This window comes from Ranitomeya imitator, chromosome 7 (assembly GCF_032444005.1).
Source record: "Ranitomeya imitator isolate aRanImi1 chromosome 7, aRanImi1.pri, whole genome shotgun sequence".
Taxonomy (NCBI): domain Eukaryota; kingdom Metazoa; phylum Chordata; class Amphibia; order Anura; family Dendrobatidae; genus Ranitomeya; species Ranitomeya imitator.
The window spans coordinates 95,629,265-95,653,429 of record NC_091288.1 but is presented as its reverse complement, the minus strand read 5'-3'; the positions used below and the strand labels follow the sequence as shown (position 1 = coordinate 95,653,429).

Here is a 24,165-nt window from a genome sequence, read left to right as displayed (position 1 = left end):
GTATAGGCGGAAAAAAGGGTTGTGCTTTTATTGTGGTGATTCAGCTCATGTTATATCAGCATGCTCTAAACGCACAAAAAAGGTTGATAAGTCTGTTGCCATTAGTACTTTACAGTCTAAGTTCATTCTGTCTGTGACTCTGATTTGTTCATTATCATCCATTTCCGTCGATGCCTATGTGGATTCAGGCGCTGCCCTGAGTCTTATGGATTGGTCATTTGCCAATCGCTGTGGGTTTAGTCTGGAGCCTCTGGAAGTCCCTATTCCTTTGAAGGGAATTGACTCTACACCTTTGGCTATGAATAAACCTCAGTACTGGACACAAGTGACCATGCGTATGACTCCCGTTCATCAGGAGGTGATTCGCTTCCTGGTACTGTATAATTTGCATGATGTTCTAGTACTTGGTCTGCCATGGTTACAAACTCATAATCCAGTCCTTGACTGGAAAAAAATGTCTGTGTTAAGCTGGGGTTGTCAGGGGGTTCATGATGATGCACCTCCAATTTCTATCGCTTCATCTACTCCTTCTGAGATTCCTGTGTTTTTGTCTGACTATCGGGATGTTTTTGAGGAGCCTAAGCTCAGTTCGCTTCCTCCTCACAGGGATTGCGATTGTGCTATAAATTTAATTCCAGGCAGTAAATTTCCTAAAGGTCGTTTGTTCAATCTGTCAGTGCCAGAGCATACTGCTATGCGGGATTATGTTAAGGAGTCCTTGGAAAAGGGACATATCCGTCCATCTTTGTCCCCTTTGGGAGCAGGTTTTTTTTTCGTGGCCAAGAAAGATGGTTCCTTGAGGCCTTGTATAGATTATCGTCTTTTGAATAAGATTACCGTAAAATATCAGTATCCTTTGCCATTGTTGACTGATTTGTTTGCTCGCATTAAGGGGGCTAAATGGTTCACTAAGATTGATCTTCGGGGTGCGTATAATCTTATACGAATAAAGCAAGGTGATGAGTGGAAAACCGCATTTAATACGCCTGAGGGCCATTTTGAGTATTTGGTAATGCCTTTTGGACTGTCTAATGCTCCTTCAGTCTTCCAGTCCTTTATGCACGATATTTTCCGTGAATATCTGGATAAATTTATGATTGTGTATTTGGATGATATTTTGGTTTTTTCTGATGACTGGGAGTCTCATGTTCAGCAGGTCAGGAAGGTGTTTCAGGTCCTGCGGGCCAATTCCTTGTTTGTAAAAGGCTCAAAGTGTCTCTTTGGAGTCCAGAAGATTTCTTTCTTGGGGTATATTTTTTCCCCTTCTACTATTGAGATGGATCCCGTCAAGGTTCAGGCTATTTGTGACTGGACGCAGCCTACATCTCTTAAGAGTCTACAGAAGTTCTTGGGCTTTGCTAATTTCTATCGTCGTTTTATAACTAATTTTTCTAGTGTTGTTAAGCCTTTGACGGATTTGACTAAGAAGGGTGCTGATGTTGCTAATTGGTCTCCTGCGGCTGTGGAGGCCTTTCAGGAACTTAAGCGCCGGTTTTCTTCTGCTCCTGTGTTGCGTCAGCCAGATGTTTCGCTCCCTTTTCAGGTTGAAGTTGATGCTTCCGAGATTGGAGCGGGGGCGGTTTTGTCACAGAGAAGCTCCGATGGCTCAGTGATGAAGCCATGCGCGTTTTTTTCTAGAAAGTTTTCGCCGGCTGAGCGGAATTATGATGTTGGTAATCGGGAACTTTTGGCCATGAAGTGGGCATTTGAGGAGTGGCGTCATTGGCTAGAGGGTGCTAGACATCGTGTGGTGGTCTTGACTGATCACAAAAATTTGATTTACCTTGAGTCTGCCAGGCGTCTGAATCCTAGACAGGCTCGTTGGTCACTGTTTTTCTCTCGTTTCAATTTTGTGGTTTCATATCTGCCAGGTTCAAAGAATGTGAAGGCGGATGCTCTTTCTAGGAGTTTTGTGCCTGACTCCCTTGGAAATTCTGAGCCCTCTGGTATCCTTAGGGATGGGGTGATTTTGTCTGCTGTCTCCCCAGACTTGCGACGTGCTTTGCAGGAGTTTCAGGCGGGTAAACCTGATCGTTGTCCGCCTGAGAGACTGTTTGTTCCGGATAATTGGACCAGTAGAGTCATCTCCGAGGTCCATTCTTCTGCGTTGGCAGGTCATCCTGGAATATTTGGTACTAGAGACTTGGTGGCCAGGTCTTTTTGGTGGCCTTCTTTGTCGAGGGATGTGCATTCTTTTGTGCAGTCTTGTGAGGTTTGTGCTCGGGCTAAGCCTTGCTGTTCTCGGGCCAGTGGATTGTTGTCACCTTTGCCTATCCCGAAGAGGCCTTGGACGCACATTTCCATGGACTTTATTTCGGATCTCCCTGTCTCTCAAAAAATGTCCGTCATCTGGGTTGTGTGTGATCACTTTTCTAAAATGGTTCATCTGGTACCCTTGCCTAAGTTGCCTTCCTCCTCTGAGTTGGTCCCTCTGTTTTTTCAGAATGTGGTTCGTTTGCATGGGATTCCTGAGAACATCGTTTCTGACAGGGGATCCCAGTTTGTGTCTAGATTTTGGCGGACGTTCTGTGCTAAGATGGGCATTGATTTGTCCTTTTCGTCTGCATTCCATCCTCAGACGAATGGCCAGACTGAACGAACTAATCAGACCTTGGAAACTTATTTAAGGTGTTTTGTTTCTGCTGATCAGGATGACTGGGTTACCTTTTTGCCGCTGGCCGAGTTTGCCCTTAATAATCGGGCTAGTTCTGCTACCTTGGTTTCTCCTTTCTTTTGTAATTCGGGGTTTCATCCTCGTTTTTCCTCTGGTCAGGTGGAACCTTCTGATTGTCCTGGAGTGGACATGGTGGTGGATAGGTTGCACCGGATTTGGAGTCATGTGGTGGACAATTTGAAGTTGTCCCAGGAGAGGGCTCAGCAGTTTGCTAATCGCCGTCGCCGCGTGGGTCCTCGACTTCTTGTTGGTGACTTGGTGTGGTTGTCTTCTCGTTTTGTTCCTATGAAGGTCTCTTCTCCTAAGTTCAAGCCTCGGTTCATCGGTCCCCATAGGATCTTGGAAATTCTTAACCCTGTGTCGTTTCGTTTGGATCTCCCGGCATCGTTTGCTATTCATAATGTGTTCCATCGGTCGTTGTTGCGGAAGTATGAGGTACCTGTTGTTCCTTCGCTTGAGCCTCCTGCTCCAGTGCTGGTGGAGGGAGAATTGGAGTATGTTGTGGAGAAGATCTTGGATTCTCGTGTTTCCAGACGGAAACTCCAGTATTTGGTCAAGTGGAAGGGTTATGGTCAGGAGGATAATTCTTGGGTGGTTGCCTCGGATGTTCATGCTGATGATTTGGTTCGCGCTTTTCATAGGGCTCATCCTGGTCGCCCTGGTGGTTCTCGTGAGGGTTCGGTGACCCCTCCTCAAGGGGGGGGTACTGTTGTGAGTTCTGTTTTTGGGCTCCCTCTGGTGGTTACTGATGGTACTGGGTGACTTGTCTTTCCTGGGTTCCACCTGTTCCATCAGCATGTGGGAGTTTCCTATTTAACCTGGCTTTGCTGGCATTTCCTCGCCGGTTATCAATGTATCCAGTGTGTCTTGTTACCTCTGCTCCCTGCTCCTAGAACCTTCTGGTCAAGCTAAGTTTGGATTTTCCTGTTTTGGTGTTTTGCTTTATTTGGTTTTTAGTCCAGCCTGCAGATATTTGATTCTTGCTGCTGGTTGCTCTAGTGGGCTGAAATTGCTCCTCATGTACCATGAGTTGGCACATGAGTTCAAGTAATTTCAGGATGGTTTTTTGAAGGGTTTTTCGCTGACCGCGCAGTTCACTTTTGTATCCTCTGCTATCTAGCTTTAGCGGGCCTCATTTTGCTGAAACTGTTTTCATACTGCGTATGTGCTTTCCTCTCATTTCACCGTCATTATATGTGGGGGGCTGCTATTTCTGTGGGGGATTTCTCTGGAGGCAAGAGAGGTCTGTGTTTCTACTAATAGGGGAAGTTAGATCTTCGGCTGGAGCGAGACGTCTAGGATCATCGTAGGCACGTTCCCCGGCTACTTTTATTTGTGTGTTAGGTTCAGGGTCGCGGTCAGCTCAGGTTCCATCGCCCTAGAGCTGGTTTGTATCTGTGCTTGTCCTTTGGTGATCCCCTGCCATTGGGATCATGACAGGGAACTACTGTTTGGGCGCACGACAGGGCTCGGAAGGGAAGGAGCGCCATTTGACTTTTTCAATGAAAAATTGGCTCCAATCTTTAGCGGACACCATGTCGCGTTTGGAGAGCCCCTGTGTGCCTAAACATTGGAGCTCCCCCACAAGTGACCCCATATTGGAAACTAGACCCCCCAAGTAACTTACCTAGATGCATAGTGAGCATTTTGAACCCCCAGGTGCTTCACAAATTGATCTGTAAAAATGAAAAAGTACTTTTTTTCACAAAAAAAATTTTTTAGCCTCAATTTGTTCATTTCCACATGGGCAACAGGATAAAATGGATCATAAAATGTGTTGGGCAATTTCTCCTGAGTACACCGATACCTCATATGTGGTCACAGACCACTGTTTGTGCACCCGGCAAGGCTCGGAAGGGAAGGAGCGCCATTTGACTTTTGAATGAAAAATTAGCTCCAATCGTTAGCGGACACCATGTCGCGTTTGGAGAGCCCCTGTATGCCTAAACATTGGAGCTCCCCCACATGTGACCCCATTTTGGAAACTAGACCCCCCAAGGAACTTATCTAGATGCATAGTGAGCACATTGAACCCCCAGGTGCTTCACAAATTGATCATTAACAATGAAAAAGTACTTTTTTTTTAACAAAAAAAATATTTTGGCCTCAATTTGTTCATTTCCACATAGGCATCAGGATAAGATGGATCATAAAATATATTGGGCAATTTCTCCGGTGTACACCGATACCTCATATGTGGGGGTAAACCACTGTTTGGGCACACGGCAGGGCTCAGAAGGGAAGGAGCGCCATTTGACTTTTTGGATGAAAAATAAGCTCCAATCGTTAGCTGACACCATGTCGCGTTTGGAGAGCCCCTGTGTGCCTAAACATTTGAGCTCCCCCACATGTGACCCCATTTTGGAAACTAGACCTCCCATGGAACTAACCTAGATGTGTGGTGACCACTTTAATCCCCCAAGTGCTTCACAGAAGTTTACAACGCAGAGCCGTGAAAATAAAAAAATAATTTTTCTTTCCTCAAAATGATGTTTTAGCAAGCAATTTTTTATATTCACAAGGGTAACAGGAAAAATTGGACCCCAATCGTTGTTGCCCAGTTTGTCCTGAGTATGCTGATACCCCATATGTGGGGGTAAACTACTGATTGGGCACACGTCGGGGCTCGGAAGGGAAGTAGTGGCATTTTGAAATGCAGACTTTGATGGAATGGTCTGCGGGCGTCACATTGCATTTGCAGAGCCCCTGATGTGCCTACACAGTAATACCCCCCACAAGTAACCCTATTTTGGAAACTAGACCCCCAAAGGAACTTATCTAGATATGTGGTGAGCACTTTGAACCCCCAAGTGCTTCACAGAAGTTTATAACGCAGAGCCGTGAAAATAAAATAATAATTTTTCTTTCCTCAAAAATGATGTTTTAGCAAGCAGTTTTTTATTTTCACAAGGGTAGCAGGAGAAATTGGACCTCAATATTTGTTACCCTGTTTGTCATGAGTATGCTGGTACCCCATATGTGGGGGTAAACCACTGTATTAGCGCATGTTGGGGCTCGGAAGGGAGGGAGCACTATTTGACTTTTTGAATGCAAGATTGGCTGGAATCAATGGTGGCGCCATGTTGCATTTGGAGACCCCTGATGTGCCTAAACAGTGGAAACCCCTCAATTCTAACTCCAACACTAACCCCAACACACCCCTAACCCTAATCTTAACTCTAGCCATAACCCTAATCACAACCCTAACCCCAATACACCCCTAAACACAGCCCTAACCCCAACACACCCCTAATCCCAACCCTATAATAATAATCTTTATTTTTATATTTTTATATAGCGCTAACATATTCCGCAGCGCTTTACAGGTTGCACACATAATCCTAACCCTAATCCAAACCCTAACCCCAACACACCCCTAACCATAACCCTAACCACAAGCCTAATCTTAACCCTATTTCCAACCCTAGCCCTAATTCCAACCCTAACTCTAATTCCAACCCTAACCCTAAGGCTATGTGCCCACGTTGCGGATTCGTGTGAGATTTTTCCGCACCATTTTTGAAAAATCCGCAGGTAAAAGGCACTGCGTTTTACCTGCGGATTTACCGTGGATTTCCAGTGTTTTTTGTGCAGATTTCACCTGCAGATTCCTATTGAGGAACAGGTGTAAAACGCACAAAGAATTGACATGTTGCGGAAAATACAACAGCGTTCCCGCGCGGTATTTTCCGCACCATGGGCACAGCGGATTTGGTTTTCCATAGATTTACATGGAACTGTAAAGCTGATGGAAAACTGCAACGAATCCGCAGCGGCCAATCCGCTGGAGATCCGCAGCCAAATCCGCACCGTGTTCAGATAGCCTAATTCTAAGGGTATGTGCACACGATGTGGAAAACGCTGCGGATCCACAGCGTTTCTGCCGTTGCGGGTCCGCAGCAGTTTCCCATGAGTTTACAAAAAATGCTGCGGAAAAAACTGCGCGGAAACACAGCTGTTTACATTCCGCACATTTCACTTCTTTCTGCGGATTCCGCAGCGGTTTTACAACTGCTCCAATAGAAAACCTCAGTGAAATCCGCAGAAAAACCACGATAAATCTGCAGCGGTTTTGCACTGCGGATTTATAAAAACCGCTGCGGAAAAATCCGCAGAGGACCAGAATACGTGTGCACATTCCCTAACTCTAACCCTAGTTCTAACTGTAGTGGAAAAAAAAATTTTTTTCTTTATGTTATTATTGTTCCTACCTATGGGGGTGATACAGGGGAGGTTCATTTCCTTTTTTTTTATTTTGATCACTGTGATAGGTTTTATCACAGTGATCAAAATGTACATAAAACGAATCTGCCGGCCGGAAGATGGCGGCGCCCATGGAGAAGACGGACGGACGGACACCGGGGGCCTCGGTAAGTATAAGGGGGGGAGATCAGGGCACGGGGGGCATCGGAGCACAGGGGGGTGGCATAGGAGCACAGGGGGAGCGGATAGGAGGATGGGGGAGCGGAGCACAGGACGGAGGGGAGCGGACCGGACCACAGATCGGTGGCTTGGGGGAGCTTGGGGGGGCATATCAGTGTTTCCAGCCATGGCCGATGATATTGCAGCATCGGCCATAGCTGGATTGTAATATTTCACCAGTTTTTTAGGTGAAATATTACAAATCGCTCAGATTGGCAGTTTCACTTTCAACAGCCAATCAGAGAGATCGTAGCCACGGAGGGGGTGAAGCCACCCCCCTGGGCTGAAGTACCACTCCCCCTGTCCCTGCATTAACCCTTTCACCCGATCTGCAGAGACACGATCTTTCCATGACACCACATAGGCGTCATGGGTCGGATTGGCACCGACTTTCATGACGCCTACGTGGCGTCATGGGTCGGGAAGGGGTTAATTACGGTGATCACAACACTGAGGTCAATATAACTGCCCCGAATCATGTTCTCTCGGGTCTTAGCTACCCTCGGTAGCCGAGACCCCGGAGAAATTCAGACTCTGGGGGGCTATATACTTATTTCTCAGCGCCATTAAAAAGCGGCGCTGTGGCATAAGTACCCTTAACTGCCGCTGTTAAAAGGCGTATCAGCAATTGTTAAAGGATTAAGCTGCATTTACACTGAAAGTGAATGATTTACACAAAAATCTTTTAGTGTAAACAGGCTGCCGATCACCTAATGAACTTTTGTTGTTCATAAACGATCATTGTCCTTTAACAGGACTTGTGCTGCCGAGAATAATAGCAACCAATGCACGCTGAGCAATTACACATCACTCAGTCTGTATCGTTTACTGTTGTCAGCCTGGGTAGGTAGGCTATTAAACAACCACCGACAGGTAAATGTATAAAGATCCGAATAAGAGATTTTGAACCATTCAAACATGAGGGAAAAGTGTTAAAACCCCTTTGCCATTGCAGCACCATCAGTCCACCATGGGAAGCTGAGGCCGGGGGACAGACAGCGGAATGTAAGTATGTACTGTTTGTTTTTTGTTTCATTTACAATGGTAACCAGGGTAAACATCGGGTTACTAAGCATGGCCCTGCGCTTAGTAACCCGATGTTTACCCTGGTTACCAGGGGACTTCGGCATCGTTGGTCGCTGGAGAGCTGTCTGTGTGACAGCTCTCCAGCGACCACACAACGACGAAACAGCGACGCTGCAGCGATCGGCATCGTTGCCTATATCGCTGCAGCGTCGCTTAATGTGACGGTACCTTAAGAACGGCAGGGAGTTTTATCAGGTGTGTACTTTGCTTTTTTACTATTTTATCCCAATTTTTCCTTTGACAAATTTTCTCCTGTTGAAGAAAACCTCTTTAAGGGCCCAGTCAGACAACTATACAACAGGGACAACAATCACATTGAAGACCCCAGACTCGCTGGTGGCTTTCCTTTCATGAGTGTGACAGCATGTATTTCTTTGCAGCTGTCACACTCAGGTCAGCAGAGCCACCGGATAGTCAGAGAATTGCAATGTCATCATCGTCCGTTCGTGAGGAGATGAATAAAGGATGTTGTTGGAATTGTGAGAAAAAAAAGCTGATAACAGACTCCCGATACTTGGAAATCACATCAGTCATCTTTATGCTTCCATGCTTTCTTCTATTGGATGATATTGGGGAAAGAGGGATCAGTCATGTCGATTTAAAATGCCTGATTATTAAAGGGGTTGTCCATCATCTGGGCAAACCTTCTTAAAATAAGTACAACAATTTCTAAAATAAAGATAACATACTCACCTTCTGCACCAATGCAGTTCCAGTGATGTTGCACCACGTGTCCTGGGGCTCCTATTACAATGTTATGCCATGTGAGCTCTGCAGCCAATAAGCGGCCACTATTGGGCTGCTGTGATCTCACCATTTCACTTCCACTTGTCCATAATTCATCTGAAGAAAATGTGCAGCAGACCAATAGTTGCCACTGATTGGCTGCATGGCTCACTTGGCATAACAATGTCACTCGAGCCCCAAGATACCCGATGCTGACATCGCTGGAACGGTACATGTCCAGGAGGTGAGGACAGAGGCGGATTATAATAGGGTCAATCTGGGCGGTAGCCAAGGGCCCAGTGGTTTGGGGGAGCCCTGGGCAACCGCTCAGATTGCCCACCGCCATCAGGACATTACTTCCCTGACTGGCGTATGGGCCCGGTGGGCAGAGGAAGCCCGCATCGGGCCCCGTCACATCTGCTCACTGGGCTCTTACAGGCGCTGCGGCAATTAAACACTATTGATGTGCGGGCGCAATATGCTGGAAAACTCTGGGGGCAATATGCTGGACACACTGGGGGCAATATGCTGGACACACTGGGGCAGATTGCTGGAGACACTGGGGGCAATATGCTGGAGACACTGGGGCAGAATGCTGGACAAACTGGGGGCAATATGCTGGACACACTGGGGGCAATATGCTGGACACATTGAGGGCAATATGCTGGAAACACTGAGGGCAGGATGCTGGACACACTGGGGGCAGGATGCTGGACACACTGGGGGCAGGATGCTGGACACACTGGGGGCAGGATGCTAGAAACATTGGTAGCAGAGATGCTGGACACACTGGGGCAGAATGCTGGACACACTGGGGGCAATGTGCTTAACACACTGGGGCAGGATGATGGGCACACTGGGGGCAGAGATGCTAGACATTGGGGGCAGAGATGCAGGACATTGGGGGCAGAGATGCTGGACACACTGGGGGCAGGACTGGAGACAGATGTTGCAGGATTGGAGACATGGCCAGAATATAGATACGGGGCATGATTGGAGACATGGGGCAGAATCAAAGACATGGGGCAGGATTAGAGACAGATCGTGCAGGATCATGAGGCAGGATAGATACGATGGAGACTGATAGGGCAGGATGGGGAGATCATATGAGGCAGGATGGATACTCATGAGGGCAGGATGGGAGAACATATGGCTGGAGCCAGGAATGAGATACACGGGGCCAGGATGGGGAATATTATTATCATAGGGGCTAATTAAGGGATATTATTACTGCAGTGATGTATTTATTTTATTTTTTGAGGACACTGTTTTAAATGGGGGGCGGTCCTGTACTGTGTAGAGTGACACTATGTTGCCTCTTTTTCTTCATGTGTTACCTACAAACTGACACTATACACTGTATACTATATACAGAGGTCCTGTGTATAATGTCACCGGTGATCTCTGTATTACCTCTACACAGACACTGCATACCAAGTACAGATCTCCTGTGAATACTGGCACTTATGGTGATAGTATTGTGTTTTTTTGTTTTGTTTTTTTTCTTCCTAACTGAAGGGCAAATTGACTAGATCAATGGATATTTGACAGGTTATAGTTTCACACAGCAACTATTTTTCTGGAATAATCTGGTTCAGGCAGGGCTGCCATCAGGGCATTACAGCCGTGACTGGCGTATGGGGCCCGGTGGGCAGAGGGGGCCCGCATCGGGCCCCATCTCATCTGCCCATCGGGCCCCGGCCCCAGCGGCAGGCTTCAGACAGTACACTGAACCTGCGTCTGAGACGCAGGTTCAGTGTCCTCTGTTGCTTGCGGGCCTGTCCGGGCCTTCAAGGCAACAGTTAAAGCCGCCAGCCAATCGGAGGCTGGCAGCGACGTCAGCGTGCACGGACGTCATTCGCCGGCGACTCCACGCTGAAATGCCTGCGATGGACGTTGGCGCTGGAGCCCGGCCAGGTAAGGAGAAAGGTTTTTTTATTTTTTTACTGAATGCGGCAAGCCTGGGGCATGATAAAGATAAGAGGGCAGGATGGGAGACACAGGGGCTTGATGGAGACATGGGGGCAGGAATGTGAGACACGGGGCAAGAATTAAAACACAGGGGGCAGGAATGTGAGACACGGGGCAGGAATGCAAACATGGGCAGAATGTGTGACACAGGGGGTAGAATGTGTGACAAGGGGGCAGGATGGAGACAAATGGGGCAGGATGGAGACATGGGGCAGGATGGAGACATGGGGCAGAATGGAGACATGGGGCAGAATGGAGACACGGGGCAGGATGGAGACAAATGGGGCAGGATGGAGACATATGGGGCAGCATGGAGACAGATGGGGCAGGATGGAGACATGGGGCAGGAATATAGGCCAGGATGGAGACAAATGGGGCAGGAATATGGGGCAGGATGGAGGCATGGGGCAGGATAGAGACATCGGGCAGGATGGAGACAAATGGGGCAGGAATATAGGGCAGGATGGAGACAGATGGGGCAGGAATATGGGGCAGGAATATGGGGCAGGATGGAGACAGATGGGGCAGGATAGAGACAGATGGGGCAGGATGGATACGATGGAGACAGATGGGGCGGCAGGATCATTGGACAGATAGGTCAGGATCATGGGACAGATGGGGAGATCATATGGGGTCACAATGTGAGAACATATGGCTGGAGCCAGGAATGAGATACACAGGCCAGGATGGGGGATATTATTACCATATGGGCTAATTAAGGGATATTATTACTGCAGTGATGTATTTATTTTATTTTTTGAGGATACTGTTTTAAATGGGGGGCCGTCCTGTTACTGTGTAGAATGATACTATGTCGCCTTTTTTTCTTCATCTGGTGTAGTGTAGAAGTTGTGGAAAAAATTAAGCAATGTGTTCTGCAAGAGGAGCTCTAGATAACTGTGTTATTTCCTGCAGAGACAAGTCCTGGCTGGAAGACGTGATGGTGGTCTGTGCTGGATGAAGATGGAAAGCGAGGCTGAAGGACTTCATCTAGAGACGTCACTGGTGTGTCAGTGTGTTACCTGTACACGGACACTGCATACTAAGTACAGATCTCCTGTGTATAATGGCTCATATGGTGATATTAGTATTGTGGGTTCTTTTTATTAATGATCAGTATTGCAGTATTTAGTCACTATGTGGTGGTAATATGTCGTCTGGTCATGGTGCGATGGTATTTGTCCCTTGTATGTGCTATTATTCGGTCACTGTGGTGGTAATATGTGGTCTGGTCATGGTGTGGTGGCATTTGTTCCCTGTATGTGGTTTTATTGACCACCATGTGGTGGTAATATGTGATTTGGACATGATGCGGAGATATTTGTTCCTTGTATGTGGTATTATTCGGTCACTGTGGTGGTAATATGGTGTCTGGTTATGGTGTGGTGGTATTTGTCCCTTGTATGTGATATTATTGGTCATTTTAAAAATTGAAAAATAAATAAAAATATACCTAAATTGTATTTCATATTTTAACAAATTTTTAATAGGGTACAGTAGCGTAGGGCCCGGCCAAAAGAGTCTACTGTGTCGTGGTGGCAGATTAGAAAAATCTTTTGGCCAAAACAAAAGCTGCTGTTATATGTGTGATCTGGTGATGGGAACTGTTAATGTGTAATAGGTGAGAAGTGGAGTTTTTCCAAGAGAGAGCGGTGGGGCTGTAGACAGTTCGAGGGGTGGAGGCAGGCCTGGGGTGGAGCCTGGGCGGAGTCTCAAGGGGGCCCCAAAAATTTTGCCAGTATGGGGCCCCGAAATTCCTAGTGGCAGCCCTGGGTTCAAGTATATGATGACCCCATCGCATAACCCCTTCACATGACCCCATCACATGACCGGGGGGCCCACAGTGTCTGAACAGCCCGGGGCCCTGGCTACCCTTAATCCACCCCTGGGTGAGGATATGTTTTTCTTTTCTTTACAAGTTGGACTACTTATTTGAAAAACAGGTTGTCTAGGTAGTGGACAACCCTTTTAACTCATGCAGGATACAACTCACAACTTGAAGGATCTGACATGGATTTAGGCTAAGCATGCATGTCTGTGGTGGACTAGAGAAAAACAAGATTCAACCAACAGCTATTGATGTGCATGACAAGCATATGTCATTAGAAGGTATAGAACTAAAACTAGATTTTCTAGAAAGACAAATATCATAGAGTAGAAATATAATTGATAGGAAAATAAGGAAAAAGGGAACATTCAAAAAATAATCAATGTATAACTTTTATTATTCAATAATTACAAAAATCCAGAACAAATGGTTAGGGAAGGTAAGACTAAAAGACAAATATAGGGAACAAGATGTAAATTGATCCAGGATTTATCAAAAGTCTCTATCACGTCAACTGAGCCAAAATTGTCTCATTATATGGACTTTTGACCCATATCCAAAATCTAGTTTTGGTTCAATACATTGCTTGTATAGGGGTTTTATTTATTTATGGTGGAGAACTTTTGTAGGTTAATATTGTTAATAGAAGGTGTCCGATATATTTCCCAGAACAGAGAGTGTCTACAAAAAGCACCTACCACTGTGAAGTGAATGTGTAATACAGACAAGTCTATTAAGGTTGCTTTTTTGCTATACAATAATGAATAATGGATATTTCATTCCTTAACGTTCCACAAACAAACTTTCTCTCAATTCCTACTTTCTGAAATCCATGCATGAACCAATTCAACAAGGGCGATGTCAAATAAACTGTTTTTCCATTTATAAAGGCTCATAACCGAATATATTCTACTGATATAAACTTGATTTCCGTTTGCTCCCCATGGTGGCCACATTTGTGTTGCAAACATACTAAAGGATTATTCCTAACATATAAAGTTATAGCTTATTCCAATGCAGATGGATGGGAAACCAACCACTGGGAGCTAGAAAACAGGGTTGTGAAGTATTCCAATGTAACGTAGCTGAGATCGCGTATTCTTCCAATCATTCTTTATGGTACTACCCGCACCAACATATAAGGATAAGTATCGGTGATAACTTGCAATGTTTATTCTCCTTTGTTATATAAATCATTCTGTTAACAATACCTCTTAAATTCTCTGTTTTAACATATAAATAACGCATACTTTATGTATCGGTTGCTTATGTAATTGTCTGTAGAAAATGTCCATGAGCTCACATAGTATGGAAAATCAATATTTATTTACATTTGAACCTAAAATCCAAAAGAACATATCCTTACAAAGATATAAAAATATGAATATTTCCAACAAAATCATCAGTATACATTTATTTTTAACATAATGGATACACAATGAAAGTTAGTATGTGATTTTCACGTATTATGTAAATATAAAATATAATTTAAAAGTCTATTAGCTTAGTAAAGTGAATTCTAATGACTGATTATTGGAAATGCCAAAATTAGTATAAAATATTGCATGTTCTTAGCGAAAATTTTTTTTGTGTTTAACGAAAAGTCGTGTCCACGAATTTGACCTAAAATGAAACGCAAACAGAGCAGCTAATTTTTGTTCTTCTGTCGGGTAAATTGAAACAATTTGCAATTTGGTTGATAAGTAACATTTCTTTTCTTCAAAGTCAGATTTTTAGAGGCATTTTGGGTAAAGGGAATCATGAAAAATTCAACACCTTCCCACCTCTACTGATATACAGATGTCCATAGCAGTCTACTTGTACTGGCCATCAATTAGTTACAACCTTCATTTTTTGGTGTGTACTAGAAGATAAAAACAAGCATTTCGTTGCTTACTGGTGCAACATTACTTTCTTTTACCTTCATTTTAAAAGTCCTCAAAAAACAGCATTTTATAATGTAATTTGAAGAAAATAATAAATTCCAGTAAATTTACAGTACACTTGGTACTCCGTATAAACCCCTGGTAGGATAGCCTTCTCTGTCTGCTAATATCATCCATTTATAGCTCCTACATGCAAGTGGTCCAAACCAACCAATTTTGGTGGTACCACTGAACATCTAATGTGCATTAAGTCCTCACAACTGCCCCTAACGGGAAGGATTTTAAAATGTTTGTTCTTGTTAGAGATACTACTAGAATTGTCTGATAAAGCTTTACTCCCCCAACTCATACAGAATATATACCGTATTTTCTGGTGTATAAGACGACTGGGCGCATAAGACGACCCCCAACTTGCCCATATAAAATATGGAGTTTGGGATATACCTGCCGTATAAGACGGGGGTCATCTTATACGGCGTGTGCAGTACGGATGGTTCCAAGGGTCTGGAGGAGAGGAGACTCTCCTTCAAGCCCTGGGATCCATATTCATGTAAAAAAAAGAATAAAAATAAAAAATATGGGTGTACTTACCGTCCGACAGCCCCCGGCTCTCAGCGGTGGCCTCCGTTCCCAAGGATGCATTGTGCTAAGGGCCGGAGATGATGACGCGGTCACGCAACTGCGACGTCATTTCCGTCCTTCGCGCAATGCATCCTTGGGAATGGAGGCCGCCACTTGCACCGCTGAGAGTCGGGGCCGTCGGAGGGTAAGTATATCCATATTTTTTATTTTTATTCTTTTTTTTTTTTTACATGAATATGGATCCCAGGGCCTGAAGGAGAGTCTCCTCTCCTTCAGACCCTGGGAACCATCCAGGACTGCTCCCTGCACACGCCGTACCCGGTGTATAAGACGACCCCCAACTTTTGAGATGATTTTCAGGGGGTTAAAAAGTCATCTTATACGCCGTAAAATACGGGTATATGCTGAAACAAGCAGACAAAAATACGTGGGGTGGGAAAGATGGCTGATAATTGAATGAACTATCTGATAGGTATAGCCAGCTTTGGTATAGATGAGAGCAGACTGTTCCTACAGCTCCTTCTAAATGTTCATTTTCACTGGACTCTTAGTAAAGCATATGCCTCCTCGAATGTTTCAATTCGTTTAACCAATTGCTTCTGTCCTGTTATTATCAGTTAGAAGATAAAAAGAGCGAGAGAGGTAACTAAAATAGGTTAAATCTATTACCAAAACATGAAATTAAAACTGGTCCTTTTGTAAAAAAAGAAATAGCTAATTAATATACCGGTAGTTCTGTGATTACAGCAGCCTCTGCAGCTCGAGTGATGTGGGGGAGGAGCAGGGATGGCAAGTGTAATATAAAAGTGTCACACTGTACATGAGGATATATCAACACTGTGATTTTTTTTTATTTTAGGCATGTTTGGCCTCTATGCTTCCTCCACAGGATCCTGGAAGTCGTCTTTCTAAACAGTGTTTTATAAATATAAGGAATGTTGTCATTTCCAGGAGCTTCTCTTAACAAGAAATAAAATGTAAGTATTAGCATAAGGGTAGTGGTGAAGAGGGCAACATTGTTGCCAGCACAGAAAACTGTTTTTTTACAGATCTCTAGTATGTTTTTTCCCTATGAATTTTCCCTGAAACACATGTCAATAAAGCTCGTGTTTTTCATCTGCATGTCATCGCGTTGCTAAACCCTACTCATTCCCTTTGTTGAAAAGACGTCCTATGGCTCCGTATTCCACTTATCTTGCTCTCATTTTCAGATGACAGCGAACTGCACTCTCCTGGATAAGACAAATACATTAATATTTTTGCTGAAAAATAAAAAGTAGTGTAAATAAACAACAAATCTGGAAAATCAAGGTGTGATTGACAGCTGCCACACAAAGTAAAATAGGCGGGAGAATAAGGACACTTTTAAAGGTTTAGCCAACCATGCATGATTTCTGCTGATATAAAGACAATGGTGTTCAATCAGTAGCATCTTCTAAAAACAGGTCAGGTGCACTAGGAACCTGCACCGCTGAATTTTAGAAAAATAATCTTGATAATACAAAGCAATGAAGACATAGTAAAGATTTGGAGTGTTAAACCTTAGAAGCACGTAGAAAATTGCAACCACTCAATTTTCTACTCAAGGACAAGCAACCACCAGGCAGGAAACTTTTATGTGAAGGGAACTAATGACATCTATGGAGTTTGTTGGTAACACAAGACATCCTGGACATACAGTGCTGAACTTTTGGTTTGTATGAAATATCTGCTCCCTATGTAAGCCAATATCCTTATGACCAAGAGTATTTCCTGCCTAATAGTTGTCCAGTCCAGCCTGAAGAACTATATGAATGGAGGTGACAACTCCAACTGTGCACTAAACACAAGTGAGCATGTATGAGATAGAACATTTATAATATTAAACAATATTATAAAATCACACAGGTAGAATATTTAATCTGACACAAAGTAATCATCGATGTAATCTTTATTCGGGTATGCATGCAAGTATGGAAGCACATAGTTCCTTGATTTAAAAAAAAAATAATCATTTAAAAAAACACAAAAACAGAGGCAAAAAATGCTGCATATGCAATTTCTGCAGCAACAACAAAGATTTGTCCATGAAGAAAAGACAGTCATTTTTAGTGTGATCAATCACAGCATTGACAGCAATGATCCAATCAGCCACTTAGAGGCATTAGCTAATCACATTCTGATTCCAAGATTCCACTCAGCAGCTCAAACATTTCGTGTCAGCTTATCTGAAAAGTTTGGCAAATTAAGGTCAATATTATGGTCACATTTCACACTATACCAATAACGAAAAATAGTAGTTCTGAAACTAGTGTGAGAAATGTGTGCACCACAGTTACTTGACCCACAATCACCACCCAAATTAATGACTGAAGACAATGACGACCAAATACAGATGGCAACACAGAAACATTGGTTGAAGTTCATTAAGAATACCACTGAGTAGTCAATTTCCTTCCCTTATTAAGTGAATCAAGACTGGCCATAAGCCACCACATACATTAGTCTAATGTCAGCCACACACGCCGTTATCGGTGAGTTTGGTAGCAACTCTAATATGTATGGGGGTCACCGGCCAACTGATGGTCGGGAGAGATGTTGATTATTCATTTCCGATTCTAGATTGCTGATGGCTTTGTTGTCCAGAAGACACTCTTTTGTGTAGAGGGGATGTTACTGTATTTTGAAAACCAAATTTTATATAAAACAACACCTAAATAAAATATATGATCGCCCAGTGTCATACTTAAGGAACTTCAGCAGAGAGTCGAATTATAGGAGAGGAGTCTTTCCCCAGACGCAGACTCAAAGTTAAGAGAGGCAACAATTTCCTAAAAAAATCAGTAATCCCCACAAGAGAAACAAAACAGGAAACCGATATCCTCATTAATTTGTACACAATTACCCATTGATATCATAACACTTCATTCATGAGCATTCATTGTGACTAGGGTACAGGATCAGAGAGGTTTCGGGAGAGCAGCATATAAGTTGAATAATAACCTTTAACATTTCCTAAAATTGATAGCATATTATTAATGGATTCATAATTAACCCAAAGTTCATAACTGGAGCTGGAAATAGTGTGTGAAGCGTTCATTACTGCTCCACTAAGTGCGGCCCTTTAATCAGAGCTGCTAAATACTATTATATTTTAATCTCGATATTTATGTACAAATTTGGAACAAACCGGCATCAAATGGAAAAATTAAAAGAGAATAAAGGCATTGAGATTTTCCAGCAGCAGGTATAAAGATTGCAGGTTTTTTCCCCGTTGTGGTGGTTTTTATCGTGGGCTACAATCAAGGCTTTTGTTGGCTATTTATAAATATCCATAAATGGCTGTACGCTTAGGAGGATAATGTTCAAAAGCAACTAATCAATCCCACAGCAGTGAACGTGGTGACGGCCTTTCCACAATACATTTGTCTGGATTTGTTTTTATCTCAAAGCGCTAAAAAATTTTAACAAATGAAGAAAATATTGGCCGTTCTGCATTGGGCAACTTGTTGCTTCACTACTCAGATCTACAGCAGAAAAAAAATGATAGTGAAGGGTAAACTATTAATAAGCAGAATGAGATTTCTCTGATTATTTTGTGTCTAGGATCAATACATGGCAGGACAGAAAGCTTAATGGAGGGAAGGCCAGGCAGAAAGTTCTGAGGACATGGCACACCAGGAAGTTGAGCGCTTTACAAGAAAGATTACTTGGTATTTTTAAAATCATTAACCCATCCTTAAATGGCCAGATGGATTAAATGCTGCTGTTTCCTCACCAGTCTCGAATAGAAAAGCCTTAGAAGGGTAATCAGTCTTATGATGCAAAGCTTAGAACCAGGAGACAAAATGCCACAGTTCCGCTATCTTTCCCCAGACTAATTGAAACTGCATGGTACCACACAGCAGGGAAAAAAGGTAAAGTGTAATCATATGCAATTTTTTTTGTACAACTTCATTTAATGAGTATCATGCCATCAAGGCCCAGAGAGTGATAAGGTTTGTTTGGTAGCGGTTATTACCTGTCAACTGTATCCGGTGCCTGCTGCTTCTTGTTTATTTTAGCGTAAAGGTCTTGAACGTGATCCCTCTCTGAAGCAGACAATAGTGTCTCTCTGGGGTAACTGTAAGACCCAGGCATTGCTGGAGAATAGGGCCTGTGGGAATTCTGCTGAGATGGTGGGGGCTCTTTAAAATGGTTCACTCGAGCATAATTAGGGTCCATGTCATCATCCTCAATATCATGGGATGTGTTGAAGTTCCATAACACTTTGGCTTGCTTTTCTCTTATTTCTTGGTGTCTTGCATTAATCCTATGGATAAAAAAAAATAAACAGTCAATCAGATCCTTCCACAAGAAAAATCCATAAACTATTTCAGGAGACAGCATGGGCATTTCCTAATAGTCAATAAGGAGATGAACTTCACTTTCACTTTCAATAAGAAGGAGCTGAGCGTAGTCTACAATACCTTCCACCATGCTTCTGATAACAGCACTATCTTGCTATGTAATATCCTTTCCAATTTTGCTCAACTTAGCTATTGTGACTAAAGTCATTGGAGAAGCAATTGCATAATGTTTGCACATTTTATATCTGAGTGGTCCATTCATACGACAGAATGCACTAATATCTTTTCCCAAAAATGTAACAACCTCAACAAAGTGGAGAAATAAAGTTGATATGCAGTAGGATATGCTGTAATTACAGTCTTATAAAAAGTTAGGCCATAACAAGATTACATTTTTATAAGGACTACCAATTATTACTCAGGCACCCCGATCAAAAAATGAGTAACAATTACTTAGAAATTACATTTACCGTAATTTGAGAATGCATTATACTTTAGAACATACAGACAAGGGGTTATCCGCGATTTAGGGTTTTTTTTTCTAATGGGCTAAAACCTTACTGGCAGGTAGTTGATCTGGGGCTCAGGTGGCACTTCCCCAACTTCTATTGACTTCATGACAACAGAAAACAGCTTATATGACAACTACACATGGTGAACCGCAACCACAACCCACAATGATCCACCATGTGTATATATAATAGGACTATAGCGACCAAACATCACTGAAACACCCACACGAGAAAAAGATGATACCAGATTCACGTTTCGGTAAATTAACCTTGTCAGGGACGAAGGTAATTTATCGAAATGTGCGTTGGGGCGGGTGCGCGCCTTCCTAGATACCTAGCCTACACCCTGCTGCTGGTAAGGATTATGGTCTTACTAATTTTCTATGACGGTACTTCTGCAGACATGGTCTGTACGAGCGTGTGTATCTATTATGGGAGCGGGGGGTGTTGTAGCTTAAGTTCCAGCAGTTAGTTATTTCCCTGTGTACTTGCTCCTACACACTCTGTATTTACTCTATTCTATTTGGTTGGGCTATTTATATAGGAGCATGGGAACATAATAATAAATAATATATTATATTCACCACTGCTGGAATATCCATGATGCTGTGCGTCTGCACGATACACATGTGGCAGTGGTGTCTTGTGCTTGCACTCCCCTTCACCTGTGTCTATGTCAATACTAATTAAAAATTTTAGTTGTTAATTTTTGAATATTATCGACCTGGTATCATCTTTTCTCTTGTGTTCATGTCAACAGAGCAGTATCTTCTCCCACTTTGCTCTATCAATGAGGCATCACTGTTGATGTTATGCTAAATGACAGCTGGGTATCCGCAGCAAGGAAGCGTGGAACCAGCTGCCAATCAGCATGTCATCGGCAGTGATGCCTTGTCAACAGAACGGAAGAGAAGGAGCTGTTCTATCAGTATGACATCAATGGAAGAACCACAGATCATTGTAGGGAATAACAGGGCAGGTAGTTACCAACTGCCTACCGGTAAGTTCTTAGCCCAATAGGAAAAAATTCCTAAGTCCTAGGTAACCCAATTAACAGCTACAAATACAAATAAAAAACTATAAAGCATAATACATTATTCTAAACATGGCTATAGTATTATACTTTTGCATTTTCAGTTCTGTATACAGCTCTGGCAATTATTAAGAGACCACTGCAAAATTTTCAGTTTGTCTGATTATTCTCTTTATAGGTATATTTTTGAGTAAAATGTAAATTACTCTTTTATTGTATAAACTACTGACAACATGTCTCGAAGTTCCAAGCAATAAATATTGTATTTATTTTATGAAAATGAGAAATGGTCAAAAGAACAAAAAAAATGCAGTGCTTGCAGACCTCAAATAATGCAAAAAAAACAAAAAAAAAAACAAGTTTATAATCATTTAGAAACAACAATACTAATGTTTTAACTCAGGAAGAGTTCAGAAATCAATATTTTGTGGAATAACCATAATATTTCATCACAGCTTTTGTGCGTCTTGGCATGCTTTCCACCAGTCTTTCACACTGCTTTTGGGTGACCTTATGCCACTCCTGGTACAAAACTTTAAGCAGTTCTTCTTTGTTTGATGGCTTGTGACTATCCATCTTCCTCTTGAATACATTCCAGAGGCTTTCAATGGGGTTCAGGTCTGGAGATTGGGCTGGCCATGACAGGGATTTGATGTGATGGTCCTTCATCCACACCTTGATTGACCTGTGTGGCATGGCACATTGTCCTGCTGGAAAAAAAGTCCTTAGAGTTGGGGATCATTGCCTGAGCAGAAAGAATCAACCGTTTTTCCAGGATAACCATGTATGTGGCTTGATTCAAATGTCCTTACAAAGATTAACCTGCCCAATTCCAGCCAAGCTGAAGCATCCCCAGATTATCTCCAATCCTCCACCAAACTTCACAGTGAGTGTAAGACACTGTGGCTTGTACACCTCTCCAGGTCTCCATCTAATCATTAGACAACCAGGTGTTGGAAAAAGCTGAAAATTAGACTCATCAGAGAAGATTACCTCACTCCGGTCCTCTACGTTCCAATCCTTTTGGTCTTTGGCAAACTTCAGCCTGGCTCTCCTTTGCTTCTCATTGATGAAAGGCTTTTTTTTCTAGTTTTACATGACTTGAGTCCTGCCTCTAGGAGCCTGTTACGAACTGTTATTGCCGTGCACTTCACCCCAGCTGCCATTTGCCATTCCATTTGTAGGTCACTTGATGTCATACTGCAGTTGCTGAGTGACATTTGAATAAGATGACGGTCATACTGGTCAGTGGAGAGTCGTTTTTGCCCTCTGTCGGTCTGTAGCTTTGTTGTCCCCTATGTCTGCTGCTTGACCTTGTTGTAATGGACTGCCGTCTTAGAAATTTTAAGGATGGAGGCAACATGACGCTCACTGTGTCCCTCTGCTAGTAAAGCCAGAATTGAACCCTTCTTTTCCTCACTCAAGACTTTTCAACTCCTTTGACATGGTTAAAAGTTATTTTTTTCATTCCTATTACTTTTGGGATATTACTAGCACTTGCTTTGCCATCCAGCTTGTCCTATTGCAAGAGGATTGTGAACACCACAGCAGTGTATTTTATACTTTCCTTCGTTAAATAAGATTTGGCTCAGGTGATCACCTAATCAGAAGCACATTAAGTAGAATGAGGTGTACTCTGGTTGGAATTCAACTGACACTGGAATGGCTGTCAGACATGTAGAGAAGCTGATTTTTATAAAACTATGCAGTGGTCTCTTAAATTTTGCCAGAACTGTATATGATCACATACCCAGCATCAGGGCCGCCATCAGGGCATTACAGCCGTGACTGGCGTAAGGGGCCCGGTGAGCAGAGGGGGCCCGCGCCCGCACGTCAATAGTTAACAGCCGCCAGCCGCAGCGTGCAGGTCGCCGGCGTCTGACGTCATTGTCAGTCGCCGGCGAGTGCACAGTGCAGCTGCGTGGAGAGATCAGGAGCGCGGCAGGTAAGTAGAACTTTTTTTTTTTCTATTAAGAGCGGAGAGCGGCGATCGGGGGGGGGGAGGTTTGGGCAGAAGGCAGCTGGACACAGAGGGGGCAGAAGGCAGCTGGACACAGAGGGGGCAGAAGGCAGCTGGACACAGAGGGGGCAGAAGGCAGCTGGACACAGAGGGGGCAGAAGGCAGCTGGACACAGGGGGGCAGAAGGCAGCTGGACACAGAGGGGGCAGAAGGCAGCTGGACACAGAGGGGGCAGAAGGCAGCTGGACACAGGGGGCAGAAGGCAGCTGGACACAGGGGGGCAGTAAAGCTGGACACAGAGGGGGCAGAAGGCAGCTGGACACAGGGGGGCAGAAGGCAGCTGGACACAGAGGGGGCAGAAGGCAGCTGGACACAGGGGGGCAGAAGGCAGCTGGACACAGAGGGGGCAGAAGGCAGCTGGACACAGGGGGGCAGAAGGCAGCTGGACACAGGGGGGCAGAAGGCAGCTGGACACAGAGGGGGCAGAAGGCAGCTGGACACAGAGGGGGCAGAAGGCAGCTGGACACAGAGGGGGCAGAAGGCAGCTGGACACAGAGGGGGCAGAAGGCAGCTGGACACAGAGGGGGCAGAAGGCAGCTGGACACAGAGGGGGCAGAAGGCAGCTGGACACAGGGGGGCAGAAGGCAGCTGGACACGGGGGCAGAAGGCAGCTGGACACAGAGGGGGCAGAAGGCAGCTGGACACAGAGGGGGCAGAAGGCAGCTGGACACAGGGGGGCAGTAAAGCTGGACACAGAGGGGGCAGAAGGCAGCTGGACACAGGGGGGCAGAAGGCAGCTGGACACAGAGGGGGCAGAAGGCAGCTGGACACAGGGGGGCAGAAGGCAGCTGGACACAGAGGGGGCAGAAGGCAGCTGGACACAGGGGGGCAGAAGGCAGCTGGACACAGGGGGGCAGAAGGCAGCTGGACACAGAGGGGGCAGAAGGCAGCTGGACACAGAGGGGGCAGAAGGCAGCTGGACACAGAGGGGGCAGAAGGCAGCTGGACACAGAGGGGGCAGAAGGCAGCTGGACACAGAGGGGGCAGAAGGCAGCTGGACACAGAGGGGGCAGAAGGCAGCTGGACACAGAGGGGGCAGAAGGCAGCTGGACACAGAGGGGGCAGAAGGCAGCTGGACACGGGGGCAGAAGGCAGCT

General features: G+C 44.4%; 1 protein-coding gene across 7 annotated transcripts in view; it reads right to left on the bottom strand.

Moving 5' to 3' along the window:
• PARD3B (par-3 family cell polarity regulator beta) overlaps positions 1-24,165 on the bottom strand; it is a 2,197,040-nt gene that overhangs the window by 977,548 nt on the left and 1,195,327 nt on the right. For 5 of the 7 annotated variants that reach the window (XM_069733662.1, XM_069733664.1, XM_069733663.1 and 2 more), the window contains exon 20: positions 19,176-19,466. In XM_069733662.1, the coding sequence (XP_069589763.1) occupies positions 19,176-19,466 (291 nt within the window). Of the gene's footprint in view, positions 1-15,412; positions 16,408-17,087; positions 17,383-19,175; positions 19,467-24,165 lie in introns of those variants that run through there. The other 2 variants (XM_069733667.1, XM_069733668.1) reach the window with 2 other exon arrangements.